This window comes from Amyelois transitella, chromosome 22 (assembly GCF_032362555.1).
Source record: "Amyelois transitella isolate CPQ chromosome 22, ilAmyTran1.1, whole genome shotgun sequence".
NCBI lineage: Eukaryota > Metazoa > Arthropoda > Insecta > Lepidoptera > Pyralidae > Amyelois > Amyelois transitella.
In genome coordinates this window covers 5,705,988-5,727,591 of record NC_083525.1, presented here as the reverse complement: position 1 = coordinate 5,727,591, position 21,604 = coordinate 5,705,988, and the positions used below count along the sequence as shown (strand labels likewise).

At 34.9% G+C, this 21,604-nt stretch overlaps 1 protein-coding gene across 2 annotated transcripts in view; it reads right to left on the bottom strand.

The window, feature by feature from the left end:
- LOC106129932 (Fanconi anemia group J protein homolog) overlaps window positions 1-19,893 on the bottom strand; it is a 59,853-nt gene extending 39,960 nt beyond the window's left edge. For both annotated transcript variants that reach the window (XM_060950643.1, XM_060950644.1), the window contains exons 1-2: window positions 19,148-19,893; window positions 18,385-18,496 (exon numbers count right to left, since the gene is read on the bottom strand). In XM_060950643.1, coding sequence (XP_060806626.1) covers window positions 18,385-18,496; window positions 19,148-19,618 — 583 coding nt within the window. In that variant the 5' untranslated portion in view covers window positions 19,619-19,893. The remainder of the gene's footprint in view (window positions 1-18,384; window positions 18,497-19,147) is intronic.
- Between the last annotated feature and the right edge of the window lie 1,711 nt (window positions 19,894-21,604).

The following is a 21,604-nucleotide window of genomic DNA, read 5'->3' as shown; positions in this document are numbered from 1 at the left end:
TTATTTGGAGTTTGGAATCTTCCGTTGAGTCGAGCTTTGTTCTTCCGGATATTCGTGTGATTTTATCATCTGAGATTGGACTCTGACTGTGTTCACTGTGTTGTGCAGATATTTTGAGATAGGACTCCTGTAAAAAGTACCTGATTATTTGAGATAGGAGTCCCAAGTTTGTGTTTGTTTTTGTGAAAGACAGATTTTACTACAAAAGTGCCACGATGTCTTCAGATAAACATTGTTGCGTTCCTGGTTGTAAAGGCAGTGGAGGTATGTTTGAAATATTTTTGTTCCTGTATCAATCTGCCTCTTAATCTTGTGGTTTGATTCCTGGCAAGGCCACAATCGAAAATTGTTATGTTTGCTGGATAGTCAAAAATATTATTAACAGTGATTTATCACTATAAAATTCTTTTCAACTGGGTTTAACAATCATCATACATACATGCATACATATAATCACGTCTATATCCCTTGCGGGGTAGACAGAGCCAACAGTCTTGTAAAGACTGATAGGCCACCTTCAGCTATTGGGCTTTAAGATAGAATTGAGATTCAAATAGTGACAGGTTGCTAGCCCATCGCCTAAAAAAGAATCATGATGATGAGAATATTATGAGATTTAATCCAATCAGGCCACATATAACTTTAAGAAAGTTAGTTGTGAAAACCTCCGGCGATGGGCGCATGGTTGCGAAAGTCATTTCTAGTAAGATAGTTATACAGCGTAGTAGAAGTAGTAGGAAGTTAACACTTCTACCAAAAAATAATTGTATAAAAAAACTAAAAAACTAGGCGTTTTATTGCTAATCAAACTAAAAAATAGAAAATAAATAATAGTTTAAAAAAAACTAAAAAACTACGCTTTATTGCTAATCAAACTAAAAAATAGAAAATAAAATTTAAAGACAAAGGAATTATAAAACAGTAGTAGCAAGTCGAACAATCAGTTATAGTCAATTACCTCCGATTAAAATTATAACAAAATTAAATTTATAAACAAAACAATTTAAATCAGAGTAAAAAGCGTGGGGTGCATTTTACTTCATTTTCATAACTCTCTTGTCATAAATATATGCTAATAGAATGATTTTAATATTTACTACATCAGGCACCCCACGCTTTTTACTCTGATTTAAATTGTTTTGTTTATAAATTTAATTTTGTTATAATTTTAATCGGAGGTAATTGACTATAACTGATTGTTCGACTTGCTACTACTGTTTTATAATTCCTTTGTCTTTAAATTTTATTTTCTATTTTTTAGTTTGATTAGCAATAAAGCGTAGTTTTTTAGTTTTTTTTAATTTTTTTAAGTTCTCGTAGTGCGTAAATGAATTTCGATAATTTTGTTGTAAATGAATTTAGATAATTTTGTTGCTATTTTGTTAATATAGGCTTTCCAATTTATATTTGTGTCCAACAACAACCCGAGTAGTTGGAAATTACTAACGCATTTTAGTTTTATGTCATTATAGGTGACGTCTATATTTATAGGAGGCTTTTGATAGGGTCGAAATTTCATTATTTTTGTTTTAATAAAATTAATTTCAAGTTTGTGGTCAGATAGCCATTATATCACACAGTCAATAATTTGTGTAAGTATTTGATTTACATCATCCGTTTTTGAGTAGGTATGGTTTTACAATAGATACGTCTTCCGCAAATAATATGCAAGTCTCAGTGAAAATGTTTGGTAATTCATTTATAACTATATAATATAAGAAATAATAAACATCCGACAACACTATCTACTTACTGAAAATAAAAATCAAAAATTGTGTTATGTAGACACTCCCATTATTATTTCATTCTACCGTAGCCCTGAGGGCTTTAATATTCTAAAAGCTTAAAGCAGTGTACGTGACAGGCGGGATCGAAAACGGTCGCCATTTGTCATCGTAAATAAATACTTACTTCACGTTTTACATACAACATCAAAGGCATATGAGGTTGACACTAAAAGCTTAGTGTGACATCCCCTTTGTGTAACTTCCACGCCGCGATATCTTAATTCACACCCCTGTACTTTAAAGAGCTCATTCAAAACCAAACTTTATACTCAAGCTCATAAAGTTCACAATTATAGAACAGGTTTTACTTGGACGTCTCTTTGATATGATAATTCGTGATTTATCATCATTTCAAAATGAACTTTCAGTTGTGTCGTTAGGGCATATTTTGGTGTATTCATAGGTGTTTTATAAGGGGTGTGCGTAGTTAAAAGCAGTGTTAAGCGCGGGGTTGCCTTAGCGTTGTAATTAATACAACATGACGCTATTGATATGCCAAATTGCCAACTGCGAGCCAACAAAGCTATTTTTTCTTTGAAGTAGGGTGCTTGGGGATATTGACGAATGCATTATGAATTTGGGGTTAGAATCAATCGGCTCCTGCCTTACAATGCTCTTGGGTAAAGTTAAGAATAATATTGTAAGGATTATAACTACGATAATATGCTGGGATTGAATTTAAAAATGTTTAGATTAATCTGAGATTAATACAAAGTTTTATTTATTTGTTTTTCATAAAACCAAGTTCTTCTTGTAAATATTTGTTGGTATTAAAATTTATAAGTTTTTAGATATTATAACATTACGACCTTTACTTTATGATCCAGGTCCTGGAGCACTGCATCCTCCGTTGTTGGAGCAGTTTGTAGGCTTTCGCCGAAAAAGCAGTTCTTGAAATAATAAATACTTATTAAGCATTATTTTCAAAGACATCACTAGAAAATAATACAATTTAGCATAGAGAAAATGTAGAGATTAAGCACAGAATGCAAGTAATTAATATCGACAATATAAAATGCTCTAATTTTGAATTTATGAAAGTGGTTCCATATAGGTACCAGTAAAGCTGAAAATCATGACTTTCCCCTGGCAAGGCTGAATTAGGCAGAAAGTATGCTTGTTGTTTCTCGCTAAAAGCTTGCTAAATAGTTCATAAAACTTCAGACAGAGGGCAATCATAAAGGGAACGTCGGAAGGGGCGGCCCATCTTCATGCACACGAAACACCATAGATGGCGCTATACCATATTATAGAGAGTATTCCTAACAAAATCGTTTCGAGAATGACGAGTATTAAATTTGATCGTTTCATTTCTGTTAAAAAATATATGAAGAAAAATTTGGAAGTGTGGCTTCCAGAAAATTGCAGTGGATTTCGTTTTTACATCCCATTATGTGATCATAGTAAGAGGTATATAAATATTTTTTTTGTATAATATTATTAATTAAGCATGGAAGTATGGATTATTGGTAAATACTTAATAATAATAGGTAACCTAAATATTTATATTTATGGACTTCATTGCAGACTTAAATCTGATGCTGAGATTTCAATAACAAGAGAGAAAGTCGATTTTCTCTCTCTTTCTCATATAAGTCCGATTTTATTCTCAGTTATTTAAAGTTCAGCGACAACGTAAGATGTTGGCGGTCTAAAAGACTCAATAAATTTTTAATGTGTGTCTGGTTGCATTGGTACAAGAAGGTATAAGTAGAGAAAGAGGTAACAAAGATAGTTATCATAAAATTTAAAGAGAGTTAAGTATATTATAGATGTTACTAAGCGAAAGGAGTGTGCAGGAATCGTGACAAAGTCTCTGCTAACCGCTCAGTGAAAAAGGCGTTATTTTATTTTATATATATATCCGTATGTGCTGTGCGGTTCTCGGCACTTCAGAATAGGACTACTCCATATCTTTCCCATAGCTGACGTAAAAGGCGATTAAGGGAAAGGCTAATAAACTTGGGATTCTTCATGTAGACTAGCATGGGCTTGCCACCTGTCACTATACAGGTGAACGTGGCCTTTCAGTCTTTTCAAGTCAAGGCTCTTGTCTACCTCGTCAGGGATATAGACGTGGTTTATGTATGAATAAAAATCATTCTTTTTCCCTGAAAAGCTTTTCAAAGGTTGAGGAAGAAGCGGGAGGAGAGGTTTCAACTGTCCCTAAATTCGCACCTTACTTTGTTTCTTCCAAATTCAACAATATCTTCAGACAAGATCGCCGGTTTAGAGTCCTCTTGAGCGTGCCTTCCACATAAAGGTATATTATCTAGCTCCTTTATTGTTTGCCGGTTGACTGGAAGAGATCCCTTCATGGCATAAGTCCGCCATTGCAAGTGATTTATTTCTAACTATGTACTATTCTTTGAAATTGTGTAAATTTCTGTGTAATAGAGATATTCAGACAAATAGTGTTTTGACTAATACTGTGTAGTGTGGGACACAAGAAACATGAGACAGAAAGAAAATAATGTAGATATTATGGCGTACCAAAACAGTATAAATACACAAAAAAAGGTAAATTTGTGAATATTTTCCGGCTCAGTGTTACTCTAAAAATGTTCAGCACTGAAGCCTGAATCTATCGCATCAAGGCATGGCGACCTACAACTCTAGCAGCAGACCGTAGTTAACCGCCTCCAAAAAATAGGTTGGTTCTCAGTTTGACATGAAGATATGTTTGTCCGCGATTATCTCGCGTTACGCTGAAATTTTAATATGTGGTTTTCAGGAAAGAGTTAAGTCGGTTCCCCTAGACTTCACATTGCTTACTATCAGGACAATTTGAAGTGGAACGCACTCAAATTCCGTTTTCTGTACATACGTTTGTTGGTTCCCACTTGACGCTTTATCAGACAATACTGTGGCATACATACATATTATCACGTCTCTTTCCCTCACGAGGTAGACATAGCCAACTCGTAAAGGCTGTTGAACTGAAATGACTTTGACTGAAATAAAAAATAATCCCATGTTTATTATTACTGTGGCAAAAAACGCATATAGAAGTTACATACAGTCACTCTCTAAACTTTGGACGGTATCGATTATCACATAAGATCATCATGTTTATCAGAAACTTAAGGCTCAAACTCCTTTGGTGATGTGGAAGTAAGTTGAGATAAGAATGAAAACCTATTACAGAGAGCAAAAATTACCCGTCATATATATGTTAAAGGTCTAAGTTGACAAATATTATCTGTCATTCGCATTTTCATCACCGGAATAAGTAAGAGCGGTCTGAACCAATAGGCCAACTTAGCAAAGTTGAAAAGTTTAATTTTGCTATTCGCCACGAGATGGCGTTACGGTGACTATTTTAAAGTGACGATGTTTATTTCGCATTTCTTAACCATCATTTTATTAGTATTTAATTTTACAAGTTATGTGGGTAAGTGATATTATAATGCTGTGAAAACCATAGCAATGTGTGGAATTTTTATATGTTGTCCTAATAAAGCGCTAAAGAAGAAGAGAAGCGGCTTTCCAAGACAACACACTAAGCAGGAATATTATATTGTGTCAGTTCAGAAGTGCTTGAGTAATTACTACTTATAATCCAATGAACTATTTTTATTGTAAATCTTTATAATATTTTACACATTTATTTTTTTACAGATTTGACACCCTGAACTCCAGGAAGCATCTGTATGTGTACTATATCGGTGACGACTTACTAGTGCTTATGCTTAGGTACCTACATGATCCACTCAAAATGAAAACACATTGCATATTTTAATCCTAATGGTTTCTAGGACATCCCCTAAAAGAAAAATGAAGACCAAAAGAAGAGCTTCCATGTTGGTTAAGTAGCAAAGAAAACAGATAAGTAAGTAGTGTGTGCCAACTGCTACTGTTCCCGTGAATATTGTAGTAGTGTATGTAAGGGAAGAGGGTCAAGTATATTCTATTACTTCGAAACTTAAAATTTTATCGAAAAGAAGCAACGTAGTTAATACAGAATATATTAAAAAACGGATCCGGTAACTAATAACCCCATAAATGTGCCACAAAACAAATCGTAATGTAAATAAATCGCCTACTGGAGAACAATAAAAAGTAACGACCGCCGAAATTTAAAGACGCCAAGCGCATTTAATTTTTACCCACTGAGGTTCATTCAGTTTGAACAAAACCGCGTCCGCGTTTGCTTTTGTCGAACCCATCATGAATCTCAAATTAAATCATAAAAATCACTCATGAATCTACGGGATCAGTATTTTACCGGAAGCCTGAAGTGGTCAAATAAATAACACTTCAGCTTTCAGGATACCATTTGTTGCGTGGCCCTCTCGCAGGGTTCCACTGGTCAATTAATGGGCAATTTTTTATCTGTGGTACCTACTATCGAACAGAAGTCCGTAGGAGATATACAATATTCAATCTAGACTAGGGGGTTTCTCACGTATCCTGTCAAAGGATATGCCTTACCTTCTCTTACTTTGAGTTTAACCGAAGTGACAGAAAGAGGAAGAAAATTTAATAAGAAACATTTTCCTTGTCGAACTTTATGAGTAGACCCAATATACTTACATTACCGTTTTTTGCCATTCAACTAAGAAACCCTAAAAAGCAAAGACAATACTAATTCGTGATCGTTACGTTTGTGGAGTCACGGAACGAGTAATGGCAAAACCCATCATATTAATAGATTGACGTGCTCAAAACTGTAAAATTACCATTTCGAATATATTTGGAGAAAAAAAGGCCTTTAAAAAAGGATACAAATAGTTTGGTGATAGGGTGCGCTCGACACGCGCCTACAAACGTTTTTAATGAGTTCTACAAACGGAGTTTGAAGGAAAAACATTGACATAAATTTAAATCAATCAATTAAAATTCATTTTTAGTTTTACGTCGTTTCAGCATTGGCTAACATATATATTTACCAAAATACGTTTTATATGTACAGTCGAAAACAATAGTCGGATAATTCACCAAATGACACGAAGTTTCATTCAATTTTAAAACCACAACGAAGAATAATCGTCTGCATTGCCAGTCTGAACTTGTTCGTGTCAGACCATTAGTTTGCTTGACGCAGTGTGGCCAATCCTGCAGTTTACAATAGATTGTCAGTTTCTTTTTTTCGAAATCTATAGTTTTTCTTTTCTACTAGAGTAATTCCTCTCTTAGTGCCCTCTAGACCACGCAAGGCACCTACATGTGAAATCTTAGATAAAGCGTAATTTTTTTTTGTCCCCAGCAACGCCTCAATTTTCAAAGGAGACTTAGTTTTTTCTCTCTAGTTAATAGTTCCACTTTACTCTGGGGTTGGTACTACTAGTATGACGAGGCCGCGGAGGCAGAAAAAGTTAAGAAAGATATCCAAAACTTTTGTGAAATATTTGTTTTTCTGCCCAAAAACGATTAAAGACTCCTTGGAATGGAAGAAACATTTACTTTGAAAGACGGTCATGCAGTACTTGAAATGCTATAGCGAGTTCATATGCTTGTTATTAAGTTCAGTAGAAAATAATACATATGTTTAAACATTTTTCTTATTAAACTTTTTATGAAATGTAACAGTGAATATTTTTTTGCAATAAGAATGGCTAGTTATTACTTACCTAATTGGAGATAGCGCGAAATATTTTTTTTTTCCAAAAAACGTCTTGCAGTAGGTACTTACGTACGTACGTAAGAGGTACCCTTACGGGATAGGCAGAACCAACAAACTCGAAAAGACTGGATGACCACACTAAGATGTATCATATCACAACCAAGCGAAAATTTGGTTTTTTATTCCGCTGAAAGCTCAAAGCTTTAAAACTGGGACAAATTTAAAACACTGAAGTTTGAAGAATTCCAAAAATGTCTTGTCAAAATTTTACGGTAAATGTTGTGGAAATCCCACTGAAAATAAGGAAAACAAAAGCCTGCAGAAGCCGAATGCCACGGAATATGAATAAATTAAGTCATGCAATTACTTTAAAGTTGTTGTCTCCAGTAAATTGCATCAAGCATTCCGCGAGCTTGCAAGTTGCAACACATCATTCAAATAAAACCTTGAAAAATTAAACAACCGCGCTGTAAAATATGATCGAACAGAAGTTTAAAGCATGTAAGTATTATGTTTATTATAAGTAGGTATAACATGGACGTACAAAATTAAATAAACCCTTACTGATATTATAGACTTTAAAGTCTATCTGTCTGTTTTCTTTGCCCAACTGAACCACAGACAGACCGATACGAATTGTGGGTACGCATATATGTAGTTAAAAAACCGCGTTCTAATAGGATACTTTTATTTTTCAAAAATCTACCTACCCCTAAAATACTAAATTGGGGGTTACACAAAAAGCGACTAACACCAGCCGCGGGCAACAGAGCTAGTTTACTATATTTTTGACAAAATTTAATTTAAATCGGCTGAACAGTTTTATTTTAAGTGTATGAATTGTTTGTATTATTATACATTATTTTAAATTGATCTTACAATTAAGTTTCCCCTTAGCATTGGTTCACTGATAGTTTCGAATGCTTCTAGCATTAAGTTTATCTATTGTGCCATGCATTCTATTCTATACATTAAAGTTAAAACAAATAAATATTAATCGTACTAAATCAAAGTATACTTTGTATGAACTGTCAGTTCTATGTTCACTATAATTTGCATAATGTTTAGAAGTTTGGTCCGCACGCGACACCCGCCCGTACACAAAGGCAGGCGACGTTTTAAAACGAATTTAACTTATCGAATCATCAGTTAGATTCGGTTAGTTTGCACGCGAACGATAGTGTCAATGGGAATTTAAAAAGTTATGTTTACCAAAACTAAAAGTTTTCAGTTTCGGAAAATATCACAAATTATGAGAACTGAAATCAAACATTAGACTAAGTGCAATATGGATAGAATGATGCAATTTAAATCGGGATATGAATCTTGGGAGTTATTAAATATTGAACCAGCTCCAAAGAAAGTACTAGTCCATAAACTTGTGTTATGTTACAATAACCCGAGGACACTCTATAAGAAAATATAATCTGAGAAGGTAAAAGTTCGTATTTAATTACTACGAAAACTAACCCGGGCACTTGCACACTTATCCTTTGGACTGATTTTAAAAATCTTTCAAGACTTCGTTGTATTATTAGGTATATAACAGCCCAAATCGCAGTTTCAATCACCATATATACCTACCTATTACATAAGGGTCACGTAAACTTAATTAAGATCATGTTGTTTTATATCCAGAATGTCAACAAGCCAGCATCTCCAAGATGGCAATCAAAGATTACGCTTAACTATCGATAAAATATCGTTAACTCGCATCGCAAGAGAATTTATACCGGAAGCCAGCTGATATACTACCGAGTGATCGGATCGAATCGGCCTTTCATTTTTATGCTCTGGTTGCAAAATAGGGAAAACACAGAAACAACCCCTCAATAAAGCCTCTTTAGAATAGGACCACTCCATCTCTTTCCCATGGATGTCGTAAAAAGGCGACTAAGGGAAAGGCTAATAACATTATTTTAGGCGATAGCCTAGCAACCTATCACTATTTGATACACAATTCCATCATTAAGCCATACCTACAGCTGAACGTGGTATTTCAGTCTGTGCGAGACTGTTGTCTTCGACTTCCCCAGATAGGATAAATATGTGATGATATGTATGTGTGTACGCTTTTATCATCTACGGGAAAATGGTATAGTGTTCCAGTAGAGTAACAGCTAATCTTCTTGATTGACGTATAAAAAAGGGCTTGGGCAACATAAAAAGTAAAATTGACTATTCTAAGCCTAGTTTAAGTGCATGTGTTACAGAAAAAGTATCTTCATATGTATGAAATATAAGTAAGTTCCAATTCAAGCAAATTGCTATTAAATATTCAGCTGTTAAATATTCAAAATTTGCTTACCCCTTTATTGTCGCAGCGACTTCCACCGAGTCTCGACCCGATGTGTTCACACGATAATCGATACTTTTATTTTGAATGAATCCAATTAAAGGTTTAAAGACGAAAAAAAGAAGTTTATTAAGTATACTATATATAAAAATGAGAAATATATATTCCATGTTTTAGTATAGTTTCAGTTTTCTTATTTCTCAACATTGAATACACGATATGAAAAAGGTAATAATTATATGTTTTTTAAAATAAGCAGTTCTAGGCAATAAGAGAAACTAAAATGTTAGAGTGGTTTGTCACACTTTAAAAAAATCACACTGTACATTTCCATCTTTACAATGCTGACCGACCGCGTTCAGAAATCCCGGTTGGTTTAACCGATTAATTCCCAGTGTTACGTTTAATCGATTCTACTGTACTCGAATCTCCCCAACGACGGGGCAAGGAAACGGAGGGTATGATCATCGGCGCTACCACGGCATAAATTTCTATGCAAATCAGCCGAACGTCGGCAATAATCGAGCCTCGTAAATATACTTACGACATCGGCGACAACCCTAGCTGGGACATTAACGCGGAACCCATAGATCAAAAATCTGAATAGATGGTATTTGTAATTTAACATACAAATACTACGTCTTTATCCCTTACGAGGTGGACAGAGCTAAGAGGCAAAAGATTTAGAGGCCAGGTTTATTTGAATTTGTTAGTTTCATTATAAAGAGCAGATAGATCAAACGTTCAAAATATTTATTTATTTTTATCATGAACTTGTTGTTGATGACCATGACCAGGACGTTTTCGTTAAGACATGATAATGTGTGAGTAACTGTCATTTAATGTGGTAACAATTCAAGTTTCGACTTTAAAGAAACTCGATTAAATCAAAACTTTTGTCATAAATCTTTGGCGTGGGATTTTTTACTTACCTTCACCTGTTGTGTCAGGAACGCAAGAGAAGACTATTGATAACTGATATCATATGATAACGGTTATCATTCTCGAAACGACTAGTACTGGACTACGTGACGCGTGCTTTGATATATGCGACCTTGACACAAGTGTTATCAATTTCAACGTTATTTGACCACAGGGACGGCCTCTGTGGCTCAGCGGTAGTACGCTTGTCTGTGACACCGGAGGTCCCGGGTTCGAATCCCGGTCAAGGCATGATGAGAAAAGAACTTTTTCTGATTGTCCTGGGTCTTGGATGTTTATCTATATAAGTATTTATTATAAAATATAGTATCGTTGAGTTAGTATCTCGTAACACAAGTTTCGAACTTACTTCGAGGCTAACTCAATCAGTGTAATTTGTCCCGTATATATTTATATTTATATATATTTATATTTATATTTGACACTCATCTCTATTTTTAAATCTATTTATATAAACTTCTATGGCATTGAAGGATGAACCTCGTTCTGTCGATACTAACCCTTATTTTTAAGGAGATAAAGTCAAAGCGTTCAAGATGGAAATAAACAGTTTTACCATACGATGCAAATTAGGCTAATTGACATTAAGATTGAGCGTATGAGTGTATACGATTTACTACTGCGAAATACGCGGCGGTGGAATGGTTGGACATGCAAAATGCAAAGGCACGCCTAAATCTTGGGTGAAATTTGAATCGATTTTGTATTTAGGTAAAATTTTAATAACTGGGGTATGTTCTTACAATGTTGTTCGTGTTATAAGAAATAAGAAAATATGAAGAAAATAAACGAAAACAAAAATAGGGATGGAAAATGTCAAAAGACCTACATAATATTAAGTTATACAAATCCCAATTCGCCACTCCTCACAAATCTGAAAATAATGTTCTGCTAAACAGTCTCAAAGAATCTTCCTATAACAAACGATCAAATTATGACAAAAAAGGAGTATCAAAGGGCGAAATCAGTTAATCCGCAATTCCGATTAACGATACCAAAGTTAATTCGAGTGACATCGACACGGAACCACCGCATCCTAATTCAATTTGGCCAAAGGGTTGGCAGCTACGCGGAAAGAAAAAAGGGAGGGCACAGGGAGAGGGAATAGTAGGGCTACGAGATGTAGACGCGTTAAGATGGATGATATAGAAAATCACCAAAATTTAAGAAAAAAGTTCATATGATTGTGAGCGATTGTAGCAATGCATATAGCGGTAGAAAGCAGTATCGACAGGGATGAAACGTTACAAATTTTGTGCTTGCTGGAGACATTATTTGACAACGTTAATGGGACGTTAATGACGTTAATGGGAACCAAATAAGGATGCTTTATAAACTAAAAAGAATTAAAAAAAATTGCTGTTCCTTAAGATAATAGTTGAAATTATTTACGTAACCATTATTGCAAAAAGATAATATGAAGGATAATTGTAAAACAGAGGATGCTGAAAACCAGACAAAGTGGAGAGAGAAATTTCGGAAAGTAGATTCCGGGCTCTGAAGCATTGCGGTAGAGGTTGCATGCAATGCTTCATATTTCACATTCAGACATAAAACAAGTGCTACTGCAATGATAACGAGAAAAAATGATTAGATACAAAATTTTACAATGAACATTGGCAAAGTGTCAACCCTACAAAAGGAGGGAATAAAGACGTGTCTAGGGGCGGCGACGCGTCAAGTCTCCGCGAGAATCGAAATAAATGTGATCCTTGTTTTCCTCGTAGACTAATGATCTACCGGTGACGATCGCACGATCCGCGAGGGTATTACCACTGAAGTTTTAAACTCTAACTTAAGTAATACTTTTATATTGCAAGCAGAATTTTGTGATCCTTGACATTTTTACGACAAAAAATGTATTCAGGGATCGTGGCAAGTAAAAGTCTGCCTTCCCCTCCGGGAAGTGTCTTGATTATGTATTCTTCCTCTTGGCTATAGTCTCGGTTTTATCCTTATCACTTTGGAGAGAAGCCCGGAGTACGTCCTTGACTATGATCCTGGATTGGTTCAGCCTGGTTTTATCCGAAGCGGCACCTGTCTCACTGTCCTCTTTGGGGAACCTAACCCATATTGGATCCATGGTTACACATTCAGTTGTCTGAATGTACACGTTTCCACACAAAGTTTTCCCTTACCAAATGAGCATTGGTAACTATTTAAACTAATGTTCATAACTTCGAAAATAATCATTAATACACGGCTGAGGTGGGACTTGAACCTGTGCGTTTACGCGCGTCACGTATTTTAATCGAGAACTTTACTGATTTGACCATCGACGCTCTCAGGAAAGTGAGGACCGGACTGTGCTGGGCCAGGAGGGCAATGATGAAAGTCATCTAAAATGTCATGCCCAGTTTCAAACTTTTGGGTTATTCCTATACCTTCGTGTCTCTATTTTCACTTCTTCTAGAGTTCCAATCAATTTTCAATTCAAGGGTTAGTGTCCCCGGTAAATACAATACGGGTTTGAATCATCAATGCCAGAAAGGAAACCTTTTCAGAATATATAAATTCGTTACAATATCAGTGTCCAGGACGTTTTTTTTTCCAAATTGGATACAAGGTAACACTTATTGACGTCACATAACTTAAATCTAATTATATCTACTTCCGCTTCTAAAGTGTGTAGAAGAAGCGGCGGAACAAACTACATCTAGGTTTGATGAATCAAATGAACATAACAGTATAGAGAACAAAGATGTAGGCGTTATCACTTCCTTCCACTTGAAATTAGACGTGTAATCAATGATGTCGGTTTCTTGATTGGAATAGCCAAAGGCTCAGTGGACTGCCCGGAGCTCCTCTCCAAAATTCAACTTAGAATTGATTTATTTCATTATAGACAACGACCGCTACTTCGCGTTCCATTTAGTAGGACTAAATATAGACAGAACTCCTTCTCTGTACGTGCTGCCAAGCACTTCAATAAATACTCCTATCGGCTTGACCTGTTCCACAGTAGTAAAAAAACAGTTAGTTGTTTACTGAGTGGATCCTTTTTCAATGATATTTAATAAGAATGTTGCTTTTATCTGTTCCTTTACTTTATGTTCATTTATATATTTATCTTTGAAAATATGTCATGACGCAGTTTTTGTAAATCTTTCCATGGTTGCAATTCTACTTGTGAAGTCTTGTAATTAGCAATTGCAATATATTATTACTACTTATATATCATATAAATTAGACTGTAAGACTTCCATTAATAAATAAATAAATAAATAAAATAAATAGAGGCCAAGATAAGTACTGACTGAGATTAGTTGAAACTACTATACGAGTATATCTGTTGAATTCATCCTTAATTTAAGAATAGTAATAGGAAACATATAAAACCGAAACATAAGGTTTCTTAAAGTTATGATCACACACATGACACATCTATCATATCAACTGCCGTCACATATAGTTTGAGCTCCGAGTTTCTTTACGCTGTCGTCCCATACTTTGTTTATCAAATGTAAATATAAGCATTCTATTGACATTCAACTGTGCATCTTCGCATTTTTAGAAAAAAGTTGCATTACTTTGACCGCACATTGGAATGTTCGCATCGCAAGTACGTGTTAATAATACATGTATACTAGCATTAAATGGAAACTTTGATGTATATTTAACTAGCTGTTAATGCCCCGTTTCTAGGCAAAAGCTATCACTTTACGCTCCACTTTTTTGCTGTTTTTTGAATATTCATATTTTTTTACAAAAAATATGTAAGTATAGAGAAGCTGGCGAAAGGTCAGATTAAGAGAACCCGAAAGAGCTTAGTCGCAAGCATGTGGGAGAGTAATGATTGTTGAAAAAACGATCGAAGAGTGCAGAGATCGTGGGCAAATGGAAAGATGTAGCCTCTGCCTTCACCTTCGGAAAAGAGGACTGGTTGTATGTCTGTATGATAGTGAACCCAGAACGCCACACTCCAACCAAAAAATAAATAAATGAAAGAGTCGTGAAACAGGAACACCTGAAAGCTATCCGCATTCTGACACTGCTAGCGTGACCACAAACACTGGTCGAAGACTGTGGTGAATTTAATTGTATTTCAACTAAAATTTTGCTGATTCGAATGAACTAGCGCATTTGCTGCGATCATAATTTTTAAGTCTAATTATTAATACAATAATTGGGGGTTAGAAATCTCTTTCTTTTCTTTTAAGCTTTATCCAGCGGATGCCTTTATTGGTTAAAGAATTAAGACATACAGGAAAGGAGACTTTCCAAGTGCTAGATGGGATTTCGAGATTAAATAAAACCCCCGAATAAATGAAAACAATACATGGAAAATGGAAAAAAGTACGGGTTTTGAAGTCAAGTCAAGTCACTTTTTTCATTTGACAATTATATAGTCTAATTATTAATACAATAATTGGGGGTTAGAAATCTCTTTCTTTTCTTTTAAGCTTTATCCAGCGGATGCCTTTATTGGTTAAAGAATTAAGACATACAGGAAAGGAGACTTTCCAAGTGCTAGATGGGATTTCGAGATTAAATAAAACCCCCGAATAAATGAAAACAATACATGGAAAATGGAAAAAAGTACGGGTTTTGAAGTCAAGTCAAGTCACTTTTTTCATTTGACAATTATATAGGGGTAAAATTTGCAGTTTTCAAACTATCGCATGATAGCTGTTTATTCTTTTTATATCTTCATTGTGTTTCCAAATTCGTTCAGCGATTGAGACGTCAAAATTGCTGACGTGAAGAAAATTGGGCGCGAAATTTTCGTGACCCAAAATGCGGCGCTGCAACGCCAAAACCACGTGCTGTGCGGTTACAGTTTCTCACCAAATGTCTGCGCGATAAAAATGCGATCTAAAACTTTTGTTATTTTAATATGACTACGAGTAGATTTTACGTTGTTTTATTTAGAAGCAATACATTACGCCTTATCATTAAAAATGCATCAACTACTAAATTTAATCTAGTTATATATTCACATCAATAAACTTGATACGTTTTATATTTATATGCCTAGATAGATATTAATTGATCTCTTTCTTATAACTATGTAACGGTATAAAATTATATTTCTAGAGATATAACTAACTATTATCACGGCTTTATCAATCTTACTGCGACACATATATGAAATCACGCCTCTTATTGGTTGGATCATGGTTACCTGATGCCTCTTCATGTTGCTTTAATCAGGTCCGTAACAACATTGTAGAATTCATTTAACCGTTATTTTAACCCTTTCGACAAAACCATCTAGCGTTTCGGTCTCACGTCTCACCATCATAATAGGCGTAAAGTATGCGGCGTAACTATTGTGTTGCAGTTTGACATGTCGCATTAACGCGTCACATTGCTCGACGTTGTTGGAATTTCTTAAGTGTCCTAGCTTATAAGGAAAGACCTTAACATTTTGGATGCTAGCAAACATACATATGGAATTGTCATAAAGTCGCGTTAATAGGTCAGGTTTTTACCCGAAACGAATCATATCTGACCATTTCAACTTTCGTAACCTAATCCAAGTTACTAGAATGTGTAGGACTATTAGATCTCTTTCCCATGAATGTGGTAAAAGGAGATTAAGGGATAAGCTTTTAACTTGAGATTCTTCTTTTAGGCGATGGGCTAGCAACCTGTCTCTATTTGAATTCCAATTCAGAGACAGGTTGCTAGCCCATTACCATTCTATCATTAGGCCAAACTGCTGAGCCTCTGTCTACCACGCATATATATATATACATGATTCGTATGTGTAGGATTCTTTATGATGTTTGACTCTATTACCGTAAGTGCACGTGCATGGAATAATTATAAGCTTCCGGTTCGAAATATTTCAAAGACCCATGAATAAAATGTGCTTTGCTGATAATTTTTCTTAAGTAGTTATTTATAATATACTAACAACTCTAAGTGTAGTGTGGAACTACCTTTACTTAATTGTTTTGTACAATTACCCGGCAGAAAAAAACAGACGGGTGCGAAATAATTACAAGGCATGCTCTGTTATATTACATCAGCATTAGCATCGATGTCTATCGTAAAAATGAAGCACCTATTGTGGTACTTCTTATTGTGGAAACTGTTATTATGAACTGTTTTCTGCTATAAATCGTGTTAATGCCACGATGACAGATCACATCGTGAGATATCTATAATTGGTGCAATTTAATCTCTTTGTTGACTAAGCAGATACAAGGAGAGTGAGAATGTGAACGTTGGAAGGGCAAGTCATAGAGGAACGTACCTTGATCAATCGAAAAGTGTAAAGAAGAAAGTTATAAATGTGTATGAAGTCAAAGTATTCAGGTATTGTGGCCAGTGTAAGAAATACAAATCTTTTTATTACGGAAACACAGGTAGAATTGATGTTACAGTCAGTTCGTGTCACTGACTTGCGTTCAAGACAATAATTCAATCAAATAAAATGTTAAAAACAGTTAACAGATACAGAACATCAGATAGGTAAACTTAGAAGTCGCATGTAGATTTTTGCTAGCATCACCATAGTTTAGAAAACCTAAATATAGACGCGTCCCCCGCTTGACTTTCAGATTAAAAAACCTTAGTTTTTCTTCGCTCTCAAACCAGAGTGAAACCTTTCTCATACTTGGAATAATTTCGTTATTTCGCCTACCACGCCATAGACTTCCAAGTTACGAATTCAAATTTGGAACGTTCTGAATATTCTGTAGTACGCCGAATCGTAATGACGTAATTTATCGAGTTGGCGAACTCGTTCGTGACGAAATATTTTACGAGAGCGGTGTGTAGTGCAAGTTTCGGTGTACACTGTTGGCTGCGAGTGAAAAAGGGGCAGTTAAATATGTAAGTAACTGAAAAAAGTATTGTGCTGGACGTGTCTGCTATATGCCGCCAGATAGATATAACTTTAAGGTGTTAACCAAAGAACCCACAAAGGTGTGAACCAAAGAACCCACAAAAGACATAGGGGAAGATCTCATAGGGACGGCATCTTTCACAGTGGACAGCAAAATTATACTTCGCCGAGAGCTTCATGGAAGGAGAAAAGGGGAGGATTTTGCCCAGCAGTGGGATACAAATACAGGCTTAAGAAATACGTCGCCTTGATCTTTAAAAAATATATCATAAAAATAATTTTGGATCGATCTCTTTAGAAAGTCGGCTTATTATATTTATTTTCGGTCGGTTTATTATTTATAAATTATCTTGTTTCAAAAACCAATAAAAATAAAAAAAGAACTCGGAATATTTTAAAAAAGTTAAGAAGATACGATGATGCCACAGAACACATTGAAAATTTTAGTTACATTCTTACTAGACACGGGCGTTAAGTTGCATGCGACAAATGCATTTACCATCGACGAAGCGCAATTTTCGTGTTAGTATTGTCGCGCGACATTTAATGATTTATTCGGTCCACACTCACGCAAACACATCCCAGCAATTTTTGTACTTAATCAAATATTTAAAGTTTATCATTTTATCGTATTCGACTGAGGACTTTGTTTGAATAGATTGATGAATGTGGATTAAGGTAAAGAAATATTCCTACATTGTGGTAATTAGAAAGATATGTATACGCTTTGCCTAAGCTTACACATTTATTTTATAATTACTTGACTCCTTTTTATGGAAATATCTCTGTATATAGTCTCTGCCTACCCCTCCGGGAAAGAGGCGTGATTTTATGTATGTATGACTCCTTTTTGGGGCTGTAGTACCTAAGCAGTTTTGTTTTTAATTCCATAATGACAGAAGCTTAAAAAAATAAAATTTGTACTACCATCACATCTGCTTATAGCAAAAAAATGGCTGATTGCAGGATTAACTCACAAAAAAATTGTACTTACTGCTTTCCGAGTGTTGCCAGGCTAAAGCGCTACACAGCAGAGCTAAAGTTTTCCCGGTCCCTGTTGGGCTCTCCAGTAAGCAGTTTTGTTTCGTTTTTATTGCAGTTATCACCTTAAAATTACACACAGATATTATTGTCAATTCTTTTGAACCTTAAGGTTTCTTTACACTTTTAGATAGGACCACTCCATTTCTGAACCGTGGATGTACCAAGAGGCACCTAACTAGAAAGTACTATAAATAACATGAATCAATATAAATAGGACCCAACAGGATTCACACACTTATCCACTTGTGGATTCTGATTATTGGAGGACTGCTGGCTCCGTTTTAAACAGGATGCAAATTTGAAAAACTGCCTACTCCATAAAATTTAAAATGTATTTATTTTATTTGGAAATCTTCTTAGGTAACGTAAACTTTTGGTTTTGGTAAAAACATAATGAACATTTATATGTTTAAATATGTATTAAAGGTGAGCGGCATCATCGTAAGAGGGAAGTGTTCCTTTGGTGAGGACCCTGGTTTCCGCCTATGATGTATTTTCACTTCTTCCTCTTGGCTCTAGGATGGCCGGCTTTGGCTGGTTTATGATCTTTTTTCACATAATAGTATAATTCATACTTTACAATCATCTTTTTCCCCCATGGGGTAGACAGATAGACATGATTACGTGACCTATTTTTGGTATTATGTGAACTTTATAGTACTACAATGACCACAATAAAGAAATGAAAACATTCAACAGTTTTGATTAGTTACCTTGGACATAAGAGCTATTTGGCACCCATAGGGTTCAACAGGCATATTGACTGTCACACCACCAATCATTTTGTCATATCCAGGCTTCTTAGGCTTCATCGGAGACATAAATGATGTAGATGGTCCAGGTAAAGAATCAACTTTTTTGTTTGAATCATATGAATAATTTGGTTTGGGAGTGAGATCCTTGAACTTTAAAGGGTGAGAACTTTGATTTTGTTTTGGCTTATCTCTTAAATTGTTTGTGGGAAATAATTTCTTTACAACTTCGGCTCTTCGGTTTCTCAATTCAACGACAGGTAAGACCTCATCGTCAGAAGAAAAGATTTCTTCTGTTAAAATTGATATTTCGGCGTTTTCTTCATCACTAAGTATGACAGTCGTTTCACCACTTGATAATTCCTTTTTCCCAAGATTTTGAGGTTCACTGAAACTATCGTCATCATCTGAAATCTCGTATATGGAAGACATGGTAAGAGACTAATGATATAAAGTTCATGCGCCTTTTTTTAACAAAACTATTTGCTAGTCACTCTTATGAGGAATAGAACCGGCATGTCTTCATGCTGATATTTTGGTGCATCTAGTCTTTATGTTTAAATAGCACTACATAATCCTAAGTTAGTTTTCTTTAACATGTAAACAGATATTTATTTGCACAACATTGAAAAACTTAAAATAAGTATAATGCTTTTGTTTGTTTTTATCATGGAAATATTTTTCATGATTCTCACACTTATTGACAAGTAGACATGAGACGTTGACAGTGACATCTCGCGCCTTTAGCATTTAGCATGGCATACAATCTCAATTTTTATATCAATTTTATTTCAATTGCATTTTTCTGTCATTGCTTCGCCCGAATGTAAAAAATAAAACGAAATTAAAGTCGTCTCAAGTGCAAGTGCACAAAAAATAATATATTGGAACATACAAAAAGGTAGAAAATTAATTACCTACTTATATACTAAGTTTTATTAATGGAGTTCATGAGATTTTATCCCAGTAACTCTTTTCATGTAAGCTCGTGAAGCTCGTCATAGATCATAACAAGGTTCGACAACCTTAAATCGACATTTATGTAGGTAGGTACTCTTGAACAGACCTTTCACCATCTTAAGCCGTTTTCAGGTACCTAAGTTCTTCTGGTCTAGGCTTTTCTATTCCAACGGCCCCATTCACACTCCTATTCCTGAACATTAAAAATATGCTTAATAAATATAGCTACTGAGGACAATTAGACGCTGTCAAGCATCCAATCCAAAGTGAGTAATGTGGGGGTATGCATACGCGGTATCGCCGTTAAAAGTTTTTGTGCAACGCCATTTAACGCTAACAGACACAAAAGAACGTTTTATAACCTCTAATTGTACTGTATTTTATTACTGTTATTGCATTTCGTTTGAAAATATATGGAGTAGTTCGATATTTTTTTTAAGAATATTTTGAAACTGTTTGCTCCGATTATCCCGTATTTAAGTGATAAACATGTATTATCTATAAGATAAATATAGAAGAATGTCAGTATGTTTCAATTTATAGCCGCGTAGCTTAAACAAAAAATAGCTAAATTGCAACACCGGACACAATAAGATAATGGTGATTTGTAAAAAGTATGACAGCTTTTATAGCACAAGTACCTAAATCGAAAATCCTTAAAGTTCTAAAATCACAGATATCGGAATAATAGCTACAAAATTCATCTTTCTTTGATACCTACACACCAATAGTGAAACTACCTAGGTATTTATTTCATCTCATGTTTTTACTTATTTCATTCAATATGTATTTATAATGTTACGCAACTCTACAGTTTTCGGAACCCCTTGTTTACGTCATAAGACATAAAATTGAAAGGCAAAGGCTGGGTTCCCTTTTCATGTTAAATAAGGTCAATTATAAAAATTCACCCGAGAAGGTTGATAAGGTTTTGTTTAGTTAATTAAATTAATCACATCTCACTTAAGGTGCCCGGAAAAAATGCGCAAGTAGGTAATGCGAGAGGGCTCAGGTTCAAATTCTACCTCGACTGTGTACCTATGACTAATTTCTATAAGTTTCTATGTAACCCACTGTACAAAGAGCAATTTGTCATGTCAAATAGAGAACAATAGGGTCGGTAGTTAACACATTATTAAAAGATTAAAAACTATATAAGTACATACTGTATGCGGTTCCCAGTCATCTTGTATTTGCTGTTTGGATCTACAGCAATGTTTCTTGCCTTGAAATGTGACGACCATGGAACCGAGATGGAATTCTAGGGTGAAGAATAGGAGTAATTTTGATACCTAAGTATTATTTTTCAATTATTATATTCACAATATGAAAAGTAAATGAAAAGAAATATCACCTATCATGAATGTGAATGAGTAAGGTACTAATAATTCACAAATACCTACATTGGAAAAAGATGCTTTATCTTAGGGTTTTAGGTATTATAATGAACGAAGGCGT